The sequence below is a fragment of the Canis lupus genome, chromosome 23 (assembly GCF_011100685.1).
Source record: "Canis lupus familiaris isolate Mischka breed German Shepherd chromosome 23, alternate assembly UU_Cfam_GSD_1.0, whole genome shotgun sequence".
Taxonomy (NCBI): domain Eukaryota; kingdom Metazoa; phylum Chordata; class Mammalia; order Carnivora; family Canidae; genus Canis; species Canis lupus.
Window position 1 is genome coordinate 30689317 of NC_049244.1, and position 18795 is coordinate 30708111.

At 38.6% G+C, this 18795-nt stretch overlaps 1 protein-coding gene and 1 long non-coding RNA gene across 27 annotated transcripts in view; one reads left to right on the top strand and one right to left on the bottom strand.

Annotated features, from left to right (window-relative positions):
• The window catches only part of LOC111091938, a 33075-nt gene extending 17740 nt beyond the window's left edge, over positions 1 to 15335 (bottom strand). For 2 of the 3 annotated variants that reach the window (XR_005377031.1, XR_005377030.1), the window contains exons 1-2: positions 15270 to 15335; positions 13426 to 13546 (exon numbers count right to left, since the gene is read on the bottom strand). This is a non-coding gene — a long non-coding RNA (uncharacterized LOC111091938). Of the gene's footprint in view, positions 1 to 13425; positions 13547 to 13948; positions 13991 to 15269 lie in introns of those variants that run through there. The other variant, XR_005377032.1, reaches the window with a different exon arrangement.
• Positions 1 to 18795, top strand: part of TMEM108 (transmembrane protein 108) — a 343329-nt gene that overhangs the window by 182357 nt on the left and 142177 nt on the right. For 22 of the 24 annotated variants that reach the window (XM_038570880.1, XM_038570882.1, XM_038570885.1 and 19 more), the window contains one exon: positions 587 to 672. In XM_038570880.1, coding sequence (XP_038426808.1) covers positions 633 to 672 — 40 coding nt within the window. In that variant the 5' untranslated portion in view covers positions 587 to 632. Of the gene's footprint in view, positions 1 to 586; positions 673 to 18795 lie in introns of those variants that run through there. The other 2 variants (XM_038570881.1, XM_038570884.1) reach the window with 1 other exon arrangement.

The window sequence follows — 18795 nt, forward strand, 5'->3', positions numbered from 1 at the left end:
CCCCACATTGAGAGTAGAGCCTACTTAAAAATAAAAGATAAGACAGATAAATAGAAATGCACATGGAAAGGCTGCAGAGATAGGTAATTTGTACTTTCTTATATATTGTCTCTACTTAGTTTAGCTATGTTTTCCAAATATTCTATACTTGATTATCCTTTATAACCAGAAAATAATAGAAAATTTATTTAATGTAATACAGTTTCAAGTGTGGTGAAGCTTTTGGGGTTGTTCTGTTTGGTTGAATACCATAACAGAAATAAGATTAGAAATTTTTTATTTTTCCTGTTTCAAAACAAAATCTCTAGATTCAGGAGGAGGTTAATTGGAAGTACTCAAAAGTTCCTAAGTCAGACTCTCATATCTAGTTGTTCATGAGTTTCTTTCAGTAGTGTTTTAACCAATTGATGAATTGATATTTATATTAACATAGATGATTATAAATTATATCCATTCCAAGGATTTTCCTCTTCAAAGTCAGATATTTTAAGCTTTACAACCAGGATCATGTTGAGTGGAGTTCTTTCTGATTATTGACTTGGATTATGTTCACTGGGTGTAACAATTTTCTTTTCCCATTTCCTAGACAGAATCATGAATAAACTGGAGGACACGCAGGACCAGATGATACCATGAAGAGAAGTTTACAGGCCCTCTATTGCCAACTATTAAGTAAGTTGATACCACATTTCTTTTAGAATATACCAGTATTATTTGTCCAGTGCCAGAAACTTCTACATTATCTGGAGGAAGACCAGAGTTTGCTCAATAGAAAATTTCCCTCTGCTTCGTCTAGGTAGTTAAACTATCAAGTATTAAGTCATTCTATTGTTTTGGGCATCAGTTGTAATGTATACTCTGTTATAATCATTCTAAGTTGGCATGTTAAGCATAGTTAATTTAAAGATGAGCGTCAAAAAACATTATTGCTCTTGGCTTTGTGGCAGAATAAAGGGTTTCAGTATGATCTTCTGTAGGTTCCTCACAGAAAAGGAATCGTAGGCTGTGTTTTTTGGATTTTGTCATATAGAACCTGTTACCATTCAGTGACTGTACAACCTCTGACTTGGAATGTTTTGCTTAATTATGTGTGTTATTAAGTAATGAGTGATAAAAATATGATTTCTTTAGGTTTGATGGTAGAATGAAATGTTAGATTATGACTTTATGCATGTTGCTCATGTGTTTTGTGGATTGTGGCACAGATCTCCAGTTGCCCCAGAGTGACTATAACCTTTGGGATTGCAGTTGTTACTGAGTGAATGTAAAAACCAATACCAGTCGGTAGGTTTGATATTCAGGTTGACCCACTTGGGACAATAGACATTGCCCACTCCAGGTCAAACCAAAGCCATTGAGTTGGAAGAATCTGGAAATTCAGATTTTGTACTTATCTGGTTTTTGCTGAGGTATATAGAAGGCCTATCTTTCCTAGGCTGGATGGTTCCTTTTTAACTTTTGCTTAAAAAATGACATAAGAGACTGAGATGCAAGATGGGCCCTTAGAATTTATTATTCAGGTTATTTTGTACCCCCAGTGCAAAGCACTTTATAGAAAGCATTCAGGTTAACTTATTTCTGCCACTGAATTCTAATCCCTGAACCACAGGTCCCATCACCCTGTTTTCAGCCCGTGAAACGTCACCAAGTTAAATGGCCTCTCGTGTTTTCTTCATGCATCCTATAGGACTGTGGATTTGTGCCTTTTTTAAAAAAATAATAAGCCTGCTTGTTAAAAAGTTGGCTTTATAGATTGAAGAAGCAATGTCATCAAGGAATAATTAACTGCTTTGATGGGAGAGTGGACATTTGAAGGTTAGATAGGATTACACACACACACACACACACACACACACACACACACACACGAACCCCCATCCAAGAAGAGGAAAGCAGGCTTTGCAGGAGGAAAAAAACAGGAAATGAAAGAGAGCTTGTAGATTTGAGAGGCAGCACAATGTTACTTGAGTTCTCCTATGCTGACTATATGCCCCGAAGTTTTTGTAATGTTATAAGTTTGTAAGTTACTTAAAAGGCTTCAGTTAAGTATTCCATGGGTCAGAGATCAAGTCTTATGCTAATGAGGCCTATCTTCCTAAGTGGAGCCTTTGTAAAAACTAAAGGGATTTTCCTCAAACCTTAACTGGAATGCTGCAGAAATCAACTTTGTCTTAACAGTTTCACTGTTTGCAGGCTTGCCTAAGACACAAGCAGCCCAGGGTAGGCAGATTTCAGCTAGTTAGGAGGTGGGTGGTGGTGGCCCCTAATAAACCACCCTGGTTTCTAGATAGCTGGCTGGAGAAGCCCACATTTGTAGAATGGAGAAGTCAAGCACTGGGGCAGTAGGTCAATTAGTCTGCCTTCAGAGAAATGGTTTTCACAAATTCATAAAAATGAGAGGTTGTTACAGCATTTGTTTATTTTCAAGAGAATTGGATATTCAGTAAAACCCAAGTTAATTTAATCTCTGGCACACATACACACTCAGTAGCTGGTATATGTCATTCCTCAGCCAGTTATTAAGCTACACTTGGATTAAAGTTGTCCACAAACAATGTTTCTTTCAGTGTCAGAAACAGACTTGAGAACTACAGGAGTAATGTAAACTTACTGTTACTTTATGTAACATAGCAAATTGATGTTTTTAATTTGGGGGAAAAAGCCTGCTAGAGTGTCCTGGTTGTTTTGTTGCATAGCAAACCACCCCCAAATTTTGTAGACTGAAGCAACAACAATCACTTACACTGTTCATGCACCTGCCATTTGGGTAGGGGTTGGCGGAGATTCCACAATGGGCTGGAGGCTGGACCAGCCTGGGGCCCACCCAACATCTTTTTTCCCTGAGACCTTTTCACATGACAAAGTGGGGGCTTCTTCACAGTGTAGAGGCTTCGGGGTAGTCAGACTTACTACATGGCACTCACAGCTGTGAGGCCAGGGCAAAACCTACAAGGCCTGTTATGATTTAGGCTGGGAAGCCCAAGAGCAATACTTCAGTCACACTGTATTGGCCAAAGGAGTCATTAAGACCATTCCTTATTCAAGAGGAGAGGTATTGGACTCTAACTCTCAAAGGGAAGAATAGTAAGAATTTGTAGTCCTCTTTAGTCTACTACAAAATTTGTTTTAAAAAAACAAACAAGCAGTTACTTACTAATGAACATGAGTGAGTTTATAAATTGTCTTTATCATCAGAGAGGCTATTCCCTCTTGAGTGCCAACTGTGTCACAGACATCTGCTTATTGGTTTACCTTTATCATCTCATTCATTCCAGAGGCAAATGCTTCAAGATGAAGAAGTATTAACTGATGAGTAAGTTAAGGACTGCCCTAGGTTGATGGAGTCAGAATTCACACTCAGGTCTCTCTGACTTCTTTGTTCATGCCCATTGTTTTCATCTTGCCTGGTGCCTTCACTATGTGCAGAAAAAAATCATTGTGGCCCTTCTGTTCTGTGGCTAGGTAGGGGTGGTTCTATGATTGATAAAGTTTGCATCCTAGTAGTGATGTCAAGTGAAGTCAAAAAAAAAGGAAAAAAGATCCAGGCTGTCTCTGGATTACTGCATCACAATCAACAGTCACTGGGGTTTCTGTGTGTCTGATAGGGGCTAAGGGATGCAGTCTTTGGCAGGCAGGGAAATTGAGGTTTTAATATTTTACTTTTATTGCAACTGACTGTGTTTAATTTGTTTTATTTCTTGGGCTCCATTCCACAGTACAGTACTGAGTATTTCATTCTGCCAGCTTTAGCCCTTTGGGAAAATTTAACACATTTTACATATGATACTTTGGAACAACTGAAAGCTTGAGGATGAGGGGGGTGGAGGTGAGAACCTTTACAGTTCTGTAAAAAAACAAATGCTGCATTCATTTGTCATTTTTACACTAAAAGATATGAAACTAGTGCTAAGAATACCTGGGTTTTTGATCTGTAGACCTGGGTTCAAATCCTGGCACTACCACGTAATAAGTGGCTTATGTTAGGTAAATTACTTTATTACCTCCATGCATCTCATATGTAAAATGCAATATGACCACCCACTACATAAGATTGTGTTGAGTGAGATAATAGCACATAGAAGACCTACAATAAATGTCAGTTTTCTTACTGGGCCTTAATTCTCAGAATTTCAGAGCAAGTAGGACATTAATTATCATTGATCCCATTCTACAGAGGAAGGAGTTAACATGATAAAGACTGCTTTTCCCAAGCCATATCACAGTTTTTTAATAAAAAGAAGTAATAATGGAAGATAAGAAGCATCATCACAAACTTTTAAGAACATGACATTGTGGGGAGGTACTAAGTTCTGAGTTAGCAGATTTGATCTCTCCCTAGGTGCTATGTACTGTGCTACTTTATTAAGAAGACTAAACTAATTATGAGCTATGAAAATAAATTTTTATATGTCAATATCTATTCAAGTCAAAATTGTTTGGATACTTAGAGTTAAGGAGTGATTATATTTAGTAATTAAGCGTTGCTCTGTACTCAGGCATTTATATTTCTTAAGTCATGCTCTGTATTATTATTGATGCATCTTGCTTGCTGTTGCATGCTCTGCATATACTGGACTAATTGCAGTTGGTTCATGTATTCTGTCTTCATGGTTTGTTTCTCCTGATAAGTAAGAGGATTTTTTTCCGCTGACTCCAGAAACTTAGGCTCTTTTAGATGTTACAGGCAATCATAAACATATTGCATTATGAATGCATATGAAATCAAGGATCTTCATCTCCTCCCCACCGTTGAAGGTATCTTCCCTTGTGTTGTTCGTAACATCCACACCATTGAAGGCGTCTTACACTGCTTGTTCATAACATCCAATAAGAGTAACAGTGTGGCAGCCATAATTAAGGGCTTTGTTTTGGATTAAGACTGGTTGGGTTCAAATCCTGGCTTACCAAAAATTCTTTTCCAAATGACGTTCACTCTTTCCCATACGAAACATACCAACTGAGTGTGCCTTCACTGCCAGTAGCTGTTGGATTGTCTATCCATCACCTCTTGCAAATCTGTCACTCTTGAGGCTACTAAAGACTGTGCTCTTAAGGAAATACAAGAGCATGTCCTATTTAGTAGCTAAGAGCAATTTATCAATCTGCATTTCTCTCATGCTATCACCAGTGGCTATAATAACGGTAATGACACATTTGGTCTTCAGTCAGTGTTATGGAAATAGAGGAATCTGTTTTGTCAAAACTGCATTTCTGTATTTTAGGCTTGATTATTCTTATTGGTTTTTATCAATGTTTCTTAAACCTGAATTTACAGTAGAATCACCTGGGAAGCTTTTAACAAATCCCGGTGGCCAATCCCTACTTTTTATCAATTAAATCAGAATCTTTAGGGGAGGGAATGGAGAGTATGGTGATTGGGCATCAGATGATTATAATATGCAACCAGGGTTGAGAATCACTGGCTTAGAGCAATGCTTTTAAACTTAGTCATGCAACAGCATCAGCTGAAAACTTGTTTAAACATGGATTGCTGAGCTCTACCCCCAGAGTTTCTGATTCAGCAGATATGGGGTGGGGACAGTAATTTGCGTTTCTAAATTTTCAGTGATGCCAAAAGTTTGGTCCTGGGACCACACTTTGAAAATCACTGTCTTAGATTTATGAAAAGCTATCTTGGAGCAGAAGGAAGCTTTTCAGCTTCCCTGTTATCACTTGAGCTGCCTAGCGGTGAAATGGATCTTGGAACAAAACAGGGTGAGCTAGGAAGAAAGAGTAAGAGAGATGTCAGGGAGAGAACTAGCAGAATCACAGTGTTGTAGGATTAGGAAGTGTTAAAATCTGAAGTTTCATATTACTCTTCAGGATATACTGGAAGTTAGTGATGTAGAAAAAAATGTTAGGGTTTGAAGCCAACGGCCAAGAAAGAATTCTTGAGATGTCTTTGGCGAAGGAGGTTAGAGATAAGTAAGTCTCTAAGGAATTTTGGAAGCACGGTTTCCAGGACCTTCAGGGGCTAGCTATTGTTGGGAAAAGATCACTGATTGCCATCTAATAAAACCTTAGTCATGAGACCCTTCAGGTATATGTTGATTGATTATATGCTTAGATGATGATTGCCAACATGTATCTTGAGGGGGTTTAGAGATAAAGGAAATTTCTAAAGGAATTTTTATATGGTAAAGTAGACTTCCAGGATCCTGGGGATCAGGCTAAGATTGCCTTTTGCCCTTGCAAATTCTTAACATCGAGCCAGTTGAGTTTCTAGGGGAATGTCACTCTTTTGCAAGGACTCATCAATCGGCTGTAAGTAGTAAGAAAACTTAATAATTTTTCTTCTGCCTTTGTTTCCCACATCAGTTTTTACTCTGTTTTAAAAGAACAAGAGCACAAGGAATGGACTAGCTAGGATTAGAAATAAAGCAAAGGAAAAACATAAGAGTAGCCCTTAGCTCTGATTGTTCACTACAGTGGGTCCATTTTAGAACTTGATTTTATAAGACTATTTCTTCCTTACTTCATGATGGATAATGCGTTTGCAAATCAAGAATTTGAAGTTGATTTTTTTTTCATTATGAAAAAATTTGCAAATGTTCTCTAGGGAGAATTGATTTCTTTGGTTCTGAAGGAAAAGTCATTCACACAGAAAAATTGAGGAAGTAACACTTTCAAATGTGACATTAACCCAGGAAGTTAGACATATTGGGTCCTTAAAGGTGTCATATTGATTTAATGTCTTTTACATTTTAAGTTGTGATTTTTTTAATTTGTATAAGTCAACAAAGTGTCTTATGCAGATTAAACAAACTTTAATAAGACCTTCTCATTGTAAGCAATTCCAGTGAAGACTGAGAAATAAAATATTTTAAAGACAATTTTATGACTTTTCAGTACTTTATCTTTTTTTTTTTTTTTTTTTTGAGCATTTTCTATTACAAGGTTGGCAAAAATGTAGTTGAGGGAAATCAGGCTCACACTTAGGACAACTGCTGACTTATGCAAATTTAAATGTTAACTCTTCATGAGTAAATTCAACTTTCTATGTGAAAGTACTTTTGCGAAAGCATATGGTGGGAGAGAGCATAGAATTTGGATTTAAAGGATGTACTTTGAGCTCTCACTTCTCATACTAATTATGGGATTTTGCATCAAGTACTTAACCTTCCAGAGCCACTTCATTTTCCTTAACTACAATACACAGATTATAAAAATAAATACCTTGATGATTATTGCGAGAGCTAAATGAGAAGGGTATAAAAATTTCATAAATGCAAAATTTCTAAGCGTGGGTTGCCATGTTAATACTGTCCTTAAATAGTTTGTTTCTTTTGTTGTTATATTGTGCCATTGCCTAGAAAATCCTGTTAAAAAATTTAAAAAGGAATGTGAAAGGCAGTCTAGCATGCCCTCACCTAGGTTACAACTCAGTGGAATTTTCATTAATGTACTTAAGCTTCATTTGTGGGTACTGTTTTAACAGAGAGTTTTCTTCCCTTTTTTAAATGATTTTATTTATTCATGAGAAACACAGAGAGGCAGAGACATAGGCAGAGGGAGAAGCAAGCTTCCCATGGGGAGCCTGATTGCAGAACTTGATCCCAGGACCCTGGGCCACACAGGAGTCCCAATAGAGTGTTTTCTAGCTTAGCAGGATCTGGCAAAATTCTGAAAGATTGTTCTGCATAAGAGAAGTTTGAGCAGAATTTTTAAAATAAAGAAACAGGATTTTTTTTCAGCAACCTCATGTTTGCTTTATAAAAAATCTAATCTGAAAATTTTCTTAAATGTGTAACCATTGCCTTTATAAATGTGATGGACGCTAGAGACTCTCAGGCTAGAATCTAAAAAGCTCCCAAAACCTAAGACACGTTGCTCTTGCAGTGTTGTCTTTCATATCTCCCCCTCCTTTTTACCTCCCCTTCCTTTTCTTTGGGTATTTCCATCACTAGACTCTCTCTTCTCTTTGCTCTTGTCCCTCAGAAGTGTTTGAGCCTTTCTTCTCAAGAGAATATATCTTTTATCTGCTGCAGGCATCCTTACAGCTCCTCATAAAGTGAATTACCTTGCCTTTGCTCTGACTGTACCACAGTATTGCTCAGGGTACCTTGTGAGCTGTGGCCAGTCTTACTACTCATTTGCTTCGTGAGCATCTTTATCAGTTATCCTATCTATGAAACTATGACTGCCGTAACAAGTTACCACAAACTTGGTGGCTTAAAACAACAGATTTTTTTCTCTCTCTCTCTCTCATAATTCTGGAGGCCAGAAGTTTGAAATCTAGGTGTCAGCAGGGTCGTATTTCCTCGAAAGGCACCAAGGGAAAACACTTCCTTGATTCTTCCATTCTGGTAGCTCCAAGATGTTCTTTGGTTTATGTCTATATCACTCCAAACTGCTTCTGTCTTAATGTGGCCTTCCCAGAGGAAGGTCCTTAAAAGGACACTTGTCAGTGGATTCAGGGCCCACCTGGATAATCAGCATGATCTCTTCTCAAGATCCTTGACTTAATTATATCTGCAATGACTCTTTTTTCCAAATAAGGTCATATTCACAGGTTTCACAGTTAAGATGTCAACATAACTTTTGAGAGACCATCATTCAACTGACTATAGCATAATATTGCTATACTTCATAGAGTTGTTGATTTAAGTATATGGAGCACTTAACACATTGCCCAGTTCAAAACAGGTACTCAGTAGATGGTGGTTGTGGGTCCAGGAGTAAGAAGAGTATAAGTAAATGAACTGAGTTGATACAGCTTTTTGGAGAAGTTTTACTATAAGGGCGAGAGAGTACTGTAACTGTAATAGATATAGGGCTGAGTGTTTGAAACACACACACACAGTGATTTGAGCTGGTATAAAAGCTCCCAGGACAGTTTTGCATGGGCCAAGCACTATAGGGCTCTGAACTTCAGAGGACACGAAGTGCAAATTAATGGTGAGCCCTCAGGGCAGGAATAGCTCTAGATGTGACTCACATGTCCATATGTAGTTGGTGCATAGGGTATGCTTCTGGCCTTGCCAGTAAATGCTAGTGTTGGGTATATAATTGTGCTGTGTTTGATTAGAAGAGGCAGAAATGGAATTCCTGTGTCCTCTCTTCACTGAGTCTATTTAACACTGAGTATAAGTGCTTTAATGATTTCCCTGAGATGTTCTTTCAAAAGTCAAACAACTGTCTCCCCACAGGACAGATCTCAGGCTATGTGCAAGCTGCTGTGAGGCTTGCTAATTATAGGAGAACATTGGGAGAGAGTACCAGAGCCCTCTGAGATAAAAAAAAAGATGCTACAGTTTACTTAGAAATTCCTTGGTTAGCTAAAGAAATGAGAATATGCCCACTTTCCCCTAAAGACCGAGAAGCAAGGGTCCAGGAGTGACCTAGATAAAATAAAGGACCATACCCTGAGTACCTGTTAGGTCATCCTTGGCATCCCAGGTTACAGCAAGAGAGGAATAAAAAGGGGGAGGATCTGAAGCTCCAGTGTGGGGCGTTTGAGGTGGGGTAATAATTATTAAGATTCCAACTCTGACCTGGAGGTCATTATTGAAGCATGGCCAGCTCCCCAAGGTTGGCAAGTGCCAGCTTAAATGGAAGTTTGAGTGGCTGGGCAGCTTTCTTATCTGTTACACATGCAGTCACATCTAAGCAGTTTACCATGGCTTAGAAGAAGCCCTGAAGGTGGAAAATGAAGCTCAGATAAAAGAGTCACATTATTTCATTGATATCTTATTGTTATTTTGACCTCTGTTAAATGCAAAATAATTGAGCTAAAAAATAAAACCTATTCTTAAATAGCTTAGATACAAAAATTCCATAGGGGGAAAAATGTCCTATATTTCACTCAAAAAGTTGATCTAATACTGTCAGGACATTCATTTTTTTTCTTTCAGTAGTGTCTCAAGTTGGGCTCTTTAGAAGCAGACCTGGAGCCCTTAGACAAGGAGTACTTAAACAAGAAGTTTACCCTTTGATACTATGAGAAAAGGTTGGGTAAATATCAAATGATTTTCATTTTCTTTAAAATAAAACAACAAAATGGGGAGAGGGAGAATGGAGGAGGCATCATATAAGCAATTGCTAAATCTTGAAAGGGATTAGAAGTCAGGATATTTCCATTTGCTTCCTTTCTTTTTATCCAGGACAGGATTTTTATTCTTTAAAGTATATGGAAAAATCCTAAAATCATATGCTTTAAGAACTGAAAGCAAGTTCCTTTAGCAATTGCCACTCCATTTAACAGATGAGGAAACTGGTGCTATCCTAAGATGATAACTTGTCCAAGATCTAAACCTAATTGATGTGAGGGCAGAGGCTTTAACATGACCCCACAGACTCCTGGTGCAGTGCCCATTCAGGATCTCCTTATTGCCTTCTACCCCTGCACTCCAATCACACTAATTTTCTTTTCCTTCCTCAAGTATTCCAACTTACTCCTTGCTTGGGGCCTTTGATGGGCCATTGCCCCTCACCTGTCATGACTGGCTCCTTGCTGCTCAGACTTCCTCCGAGTGGCTTCCCCACAAACCTGGCTCTCCCCATTACATTACCCTTGTTTAAGTTCCGCATAGCAATGGAGTTGGCCGATGGGATTTTTTGCACTTTATTTTTCATTGTTTACATTTCCATTTGGAATATCCACTAAGAGCCAACATAGAAGAGTGCCCAGCACATGGAAGATCCTCAGCAAACATGGCATTAGAATAGAATGGACTGAACAGAGGAACAATGGGTAGGTTTTGTGGGTGGTTTATATTGTCAAGTGCAACTCCACATAGATCGAAATTGTGGTCTAGATCAACACTGTTCCATAGACAATACAAGCCCAGTTTTAGATTTTTCTAGTATATTTTTCCATATTAGAAAAAGTAAAATGGAGTTGGTGAAATTAATTTCAATAATACACTTTATTTAACTCCATATATCTAAAACATTTTCATTTCAACATGTCAGTATAAAAAATTATTAATGAAATATTTGCTTTCTTCTTTTTTCATACCAGGTCTTTGAAATCCTGTGTATAATTTGCACTTATAGCACATCTCAATTTGGACACTACATTTTGTTAGAAGTACTGGATTTTCATTTATATTTCATAAAATTTACTCTTGAAAAAAATAGATTCACATACTTAAATTTTTTCTAATTGTATTATTTGTCAATTTTTACATTTAAATTAGTTAAAATTAAATTTTAAAATTCAGTTCCTCAGTTATACTAGCAACATTTCAAGTGGTCAATACCACAAATGCTAGTAACTGTAGAGGTCTGTATTCGTTGCACCAAACTACTAGTTTTAAAGCTGCTTAGCCCTTCTCGCCCTGCATTGCCCTGTGGTACAGAGTCTGATATGTGGGGCCCACTGAGGCAGAACATCGGGGCCTTGTGCCAGGATAAAGGACAGCCTCTAGACCACCAGTTTCTTGATTATCATGTTAAGAAATAAGACTTGCTGAATCCTTTTAAGACTTTGAAAGTAAAGTTGTTTTATATCTGATTTATTCTAGAGGGGCAAAGTCGGGATTCTCCCAGCGCCCACAGAGAATGAATAGTCCAGGGTTGAACACAGCACAGTGCACACATGTGTACCTCTCTCAAAGCACAGGGAGAATCACATAGAGCAGAGGGTGGGACTCCAGAGCAGCCCTACTCAGGTGGTTGCTGTTAAGTGAGCTGCATGTTGTACATATGCCCCATGGAGGCATCATGTTGTACATATGCCCCATGAAGGCATCCTGGTCTGTACAGGAAGGCTTTTTTTCTCATTCTCTGCAAGCCCCTGAAATAAGGGGTGTCACTCATTAGAATAGTGTTTTAAGATTCCCTACCTCTTCTGTGTGCCTTCACATTCTGACCTCTGCTTTAATCCTAGCCTGGCAGCACTGCATCTTCCTTAGTTACAAGGAAGTTTAATGATGCAGGGGGTAGAGATGTTATTTCTCACAGTCTTTCTATACTTGTCTGGGAGGCCTGGATATTGTGCTATAAACTGATTCCAGCAGCAACCCCAAAGGAAACTACTTCATGGTGCATGGATCCTTTGGGAGAAGAACAAGGGTCAGTGTTATATGCTGAAACATCAGATGTTACAGGCTTTGGTCATGGCTGTAAGTTAATTACCAAATGACAGTTTTTCTCTGCTAAGAACATTGGCAGAGTAACTCTAATTGAGATATTCCAGGGTACAGATTGCCAGATAGCCAGGGTGTCTGGTCAGTAGACAAAAACTAAAGTTTGATGGGGAAATGATCTTAAATCCTCAAATCAAAAACTGTTTGCTGATAGAAATCTTCCCAAATGAACAAGTTATCATGAAAGGAATCCTTAGGATACTTTCCTACTTTAATTCCTTCTGTGCAGTCTTTGGGTGGCATTAGACCATCTGGTACCCTTCTGTCTTCATTTTCTTTCAAGTCATTTCTATAAAGAACCTACTATGTGCCAGGAGTTATGCTAGGCACAAGAAATGAAAGGACATGAACCCTTCCCTCCAAGAGCTCCCAGACTAGTAGAGAGAAAGGCTTCACACAGAAAGTGGAGTACAAATATGATTAATGTGATCCTTTATCAGACAGAGTGTCTGCTGCATGTCTGGCTCTGTGAAAAATTCTGATACAGAGATAAAAGGCATAATCTCTATTCTCCAGAAGCTTATAATACAATCAAAATAATACAGAAGATATAAAGAAGATAATGCATTATAAGATATAGTAAGAAGCCATAGGTCAAGTCATGTTCTTTAATCTAGCTTAACTAGTAATAAAGATGACTTTTGATCCAACTTCTGACTCCTCTATATATGTTTTAATTGGTTCCAGACATGGAGAGAGGTAATGATTAGTCTCCATAACCAGCACTACCATCAAAGGAGATGATAAAAACAAGCCTTTTTTATTTCATAAAGTGTTTTCCTATCTCAAATGCCTTTCATCATCCTGGCAGCCCTGTTGCCATGAAGGAAATGGAAACCCAAGGAAGCCAAGTGTTGTACTCAAGATCCTACAAGGAATTTGGATCCAACTCTACTTACTTCAAGTATGCCTCATCTTGTTTTAACAGCTTTGATGGTTGGGGTTTTGTTTTGTTTTGTTTTTGCTTTGTTTTTCTTTTTGTCCACCAACACCCATTTCTGGGTCTGCTTAAAGAAATAAATAGGAGCAGGATAGAAGTTTTGGCTCCCAAGTTAGATATTGGCTGGGTAATATTGGGGTAAAGAAATGTTGCAACCCATTGAGGTAATGGGCCATTCCTTTTATAAGCTGAGTCTGTAGTTCATTTAGCCTCATTATTTCTTAGTTAGCAAGCTCTGGTTATGCCATCCTTATGGCTTTATTTTTAGAAGTCTTAGATTATTATAGCAACTGTGAAAAAAATGGGGAAAGAAATCTGGCTCCCAGTATACATCCCGTTTGTTTCTTGAATTAAATTTGCCATCATCTACCCCTCAGAGGATGTTGCACTCACCCCTGCTACTGATTGAAAGCTGCTACCATCACATGGTTGCTGACGAGGTTGTCAGTTGATAGAGATGTATCAGGGTGCCTCCAGTCCTCCTCCTCATCCAGTTGTTTATTCTGGGTAACAGCTGAATGTGGGAGAGTAGAGGTAGAAAAGACTAGATATGTAGCATGCATAACTGTGACATCTCATTCACAGTGTCAAGTGAAACATTAACAATTTGTGTTGATTCTGATCTAGTCATGGCACTTATGCCTCATTCAAGCTAATGTGACAAGAAGAAGAAACATTAGGGACAGACCCATTGTGCCTCGAAGAATGACAAGGAACTCAGGAAGTAAATAGACATGGCAAACTATTGGGCTGCATTAGAGCAGCAAAAGGGCAGGGATGGTAGCCTTTAAACTATTCTGCTTTTGCTGTGGTTAATTATAGAAAAGCTTTGACAGAGTTTTAGAGAAAAAACTAGAGTAGGAAATACTCTCAGCATGAAAGATATGAGCTGAAGTTTTACTTCCTGGGTCCTTACCAAGCCATTCAACCCCACATGTCCTGCTGCTGTCCCTGAGGGTCTCACCTATTCCCTCCTCCCCTACCCCCACCTTGGATTCTGCCTTTGTTTCTCTGCCTGACACTCCATTTCCTTGGACATTAGAACCCTGCCATAAATTCATCTTTGGATTGCCTACTAAGATCCTGTCAGCGTTTTCCCCTAAGGAACTGAATTCGATTTTCCATAAATCCTCAGACCTGAGGGCCTTGCCTCAACAGACTGATCATCCAGAGCTGCTATAGGGAAGCTGACTTGGCCTTAAGTTTTGAGTATTGGTTAAACTCCACAACTGAGCTTTTATCACCTGTCCAGACTAAGGCAGATACTACACATCCCATTGGATTTCCCAAACTCAGCAACATTGTCTGTAGCTGATTTGTCTCCAGCTCCTCCACCAGCCCAGTGTTTGCTCTTCTTTCACATGATCACAGATTCTTTGCCAAGGGGCTATCATGCCTTACTGCCAAACTCATCCAACATAGCTTATTTTCCTTCAGTATTTACAGTATTTCAAGAGAAAAATTGCAAGAAATGGTTATGGGACTGGTGAAGAAATCTTTTGCTCTTTATTTTGTTTCCTCAGAAGGATATAATCCAGTGGAAGAGTCCAGCATGGAAGAAATAAAAGTATTTTGAATAAGCTTAAGGTCCCAGAGTAACACAGAAATTAAGAATACAGATAAAGGAATACAAGGAATTAGAAAAGGGATCTTAGTTGAATCTGGAAGTATTATGTAAAATGAAATGAGATCAGGATGGTAGAAAGAAAATGGAAAAAAAAGAAAAAAATGGAAAACAGAAAATTAGAGTTGAGAAGATGAAGAATTTTTTAAGTGTCTCCTAATTCTATAATTAGAGATCATAATAATGTGGACAGTTTTATTATATTTCCTATTCAATAAAGTTTCCATAATAGAATAAAAGTCCCCACAAGCTCAGCATATGGTAGTCTGAAAATTCCAGTGGTTTAGCATTTGATGATTTGATAAATTTTGTAAAATCCTATTTTTTCAACCACTGAGGCCATGTGCTAACTGCACAAGTGGACATTTCAGGTAAATTTTGACAGGAGGTTTGGGGCAGTGAGTATATCAGAAACCAAAGATGTCTTAAATGGAAGAGGAAGAAGATGAAAAGCCTAAAATGAATCAAATGACCACCAGGCTACTGGTTGAATAAAAAAGTTTGCTAAATTTGCTGATTCTGAAAGTCAAAACACTATAGTACAATGGATCTATCCATTAATACTGAATTATTTATATCCAAAAAAAAAGCAAGGTTAATGGTGCAGCCAGACCTTAGTAAAGAGTTTTCGAGTTCATCAAGGAATCCTACAATAATGACATCAACTGTTGGATCTTTGTTGTTGCCATGGTTACTTCAGTGCAACTAGGATAATCCTGGTCATCTTTACCCCATAACTGATGAAATTTCAGAGGTCCGTTCATTTGATTAGGAATACAATTGTAGGAAACACCATCATTTTGAATTAAGTTTTGTAGTGAATAAATTTTCTTCACATTAAGGAGTAAAGAGCTTTAAAATTCTTTGAATAATATAATTTAAGTGACTATCATGAGTACAGTAGAAAACATTTTAATAAGGAAATTTTATTTATAAAAATATAGTAGTTACATGTATTTTTTTCCAGCTTTATTGAGATATAATTGACAGTATACCATTGTATAATTTTAAGGTGTACAATATATTTATTTCACATATTTATATATTGCAAAATGATTGCCACATAGTTAGCTAACACTTGTATCACATCACATAATTAACATTTATTTTTTGTTGTGAGACTATTTAATATCTACTTTCTCTGGAGGGAGAGAAACAAGATGGTAGAATAGTGGGGGTTCTCATTTCATCTGGTCCCCTAAATTTAGCTACATACCTATCAAACTTTCCTGAACAGCTGTGAATTCAACCTGACATGTAAAGAAAGAATGGCTGGAACTTTACAAATAGAAAAATGGCCACGGGATCCCTGGGTGGGGCAGCGGTTTAGCGCCTGCCTTTGGCCCAGGGCGCGATCCTGGAGACCCGGGATCGAATCCCATGTCGGGCTCCCGGTGCATGGAGCCTGCTTCTCCCTCTGCCTATGTCTCTGCCTCTCTCTCTCTCTCTCTCTGTGACTATCATAAAAAAAAAAAAAAGAAAAGAAAAATGGCCACATTTTGCAAGGTAGGAGTGTGGAGAAGAGAAACAGGGGTTATATCGGAAGATAAATAGCAGAGGGGGAGGGAGCTTTTGTAAGAAAGTGATATAGCGCTGGAGCTCCAAATCAGGACCTTTAGAAATCTGCTCTTGTGAGAGACTTCCCTGCTTGAAAGGTGCTCAGTAGTGAAGTGGGGCAGAATCATAAGTGGAACAGTGGGGTCTCGATATTCCCGGAGGCACAGAAAGAACAGGGGCACCTGAGCTGACAGAGTTCCCAAACATTGGAATAGAGAACCAGGTTTAGGTCCGAGAGCCTGGGAGAAGGTTCAGCTTGTTGTGCCATACACGAGCTGTATGTGTAGAAAAAGTTTGTGTGTGTGTGTGTGTGTGTGTGTGTAATTGAATAGTGAAAGGAAGCCAAAAATGAATTATATGTAATTGTAAAATATGAAAGTGTCCCCCTTGCCTGCCCCTAGGGAGGGTCTGAATGGACAGGCACCACAGAAGTCTGTAGAGTTTGGCACAATACTACCATCATTCACCTACAGGGCTGAAGATCAGGGACAGCCATTTTTTTTTCCCTTTCACCATCAAAAGAGGCACAGAAAGCCTGCTGGGAACAAAAGCCTCACACAAACAGCTTGTACTGAGCCCTGGATGCGACTCCACCCAGGCACCACAAACACCTGAGAATTAATGTAGCAAGCCTTTCCCGCAGAAGACCAGCTAGAAAAACACATGAACAGCAAGTTTATTGACCAAATAGGACTAGAAAACTCCAGGACTGCGGGACAATAGTATATAGAACCCAAGGTTTTTCTCTTAGGATTCATTTATCTTTCAGGTTAAATTTTTCCAATATTTTTTCTTTTTTTTTTTTTATCATCTCAACTAGTTTATTTTATCAACTCTTCATTTTTAAATCTTTTTTAGCTTTCATATTTTACAATTACATGTAATTTATTTTTGGCTTTCTTTCACTATTATATTTTTGTATATACATAAGTTTTGCTTTTTTTAAATAATTTTGGAATTTAGTATCTTCTAACACAGAGACCAAAATACGCTCAGAACCAAGTGGGTCACCCTGTTTTGTCCGCTCTGTGAGATTATATTCTGTACCCTGTCCTTCCCCCTGCCATTTTTTTTTCTTTTTTTGTTTTTCTTTGTCTTTTTGGTTTTATGGTTTTTTATGGTTCCTGACCTCTTCAGAATTGTCTAGTGTATATATTGGTTGGGACATAGTTGATATTTTTGGCTGCTCACTTGTACAGCCATTCTGCACTTGATAAAATGACTAGAAAGATGAATTCACCACAAAAGAAAGAACCAGAGATAATGGCAGATCTTCCTGCCACAGATCTAATGGATATGGATTTGAATAAAATGTTGGAGATGAAATTTAGGAATTACAATTATAAAGTTACTAGTTGGGCTTAAAAAAAGCACAAAAGACTCTAGAGAATCTCTTAGTGCAGAAATGAGATCTCATCGGGCTGAAATTAAAAAGACTCTGAGGGGATCCCTGGGTGGCTCAGCAGTTTGACGCCTGCCTTTGGCCCAGGGCGCGTTCCTGGAGTCCCGGGATCGAGTCCCACGTCAGGCTCTCTGCGTGGAGCCTGCTTCTCCCTCTGCCTGTGTCTCTGCCTCTCTCTCTCTCTCTCTGTCTATCATAAATAAATAAATAAATCTTAAAAAAAAAAAAAGACTCTGAGATGCAGTCTAAACTAGATGCTCTGACAGCTAGGGTAAATGAGGCAGAAGAGAGAATAAGTGACATAGAAAAAAAGTTGATGGAAAGGAAGGAAGCTGAGGAAAAGAGAGTAAAACTATTAAGCCCATGAAGAGAGGCTCCAAGAAATAAATGATAGCTTGAAAAAAAAATAACATCTGTATTATTGGAATTCCTGGGGGGCGTGGAGAGAGAAGAGGGGACCAGAAGGTATATTTGAGCAAATCATATCTAAGAACTTCCCTGATCTGGGGAAGGAAACAGGCATTCATATCCAAGAGATAGAGAAGACCCCTCCCAAAATCAACAAAAGCAGATCTACACCCGGACATATAACAGTGAAGCTTGCAAATTTCAGAGATAGAAAATCCTGAAAGCAGCGTGAGACAAGAGATTCCTAACATACAGTGGGAGAAATAGTAGATTAACAGCAGACTCATCCACAGGGACCTGGCAGGCCAGAAAGGGCTGGCAGGATATATTCAGGGTACTAAATGAGAAAAATATGCAGCCAAGAATACTTTATCCAGCAAGGCTGTCAATCATTATGGAAGGAAAGATAAAGAGCTTCCAGGACAGACAGAAACTAAAAGAATATGTGACCACCAAGCCAGTCCTGCAAGAAATATTAAGGGGAATCTTGTACGCAAAGAAGGAGCCCAAAGAAAGAGAAACCATCTGGGATCCCTGGGTGGCGCAGAGGTTTAGCGCCTGCCTTTGGCCCAGGGCGTGATCCTGGAGACCCGGGATTGAGTCCCACATCGGGCTCCTGGTGCATGGAGCCTGCTTCTCCCTCTGCCTGTGTCTCTGCCTCTCTCTCTCTCACTGTGTGCCCATCATAAATAAATAAATAAAAATTAAAAAAAGAAAAAGAAAGAGAAACAATCTGCAGAAACAAGGACTGTACAGGTAATACAATGGCACT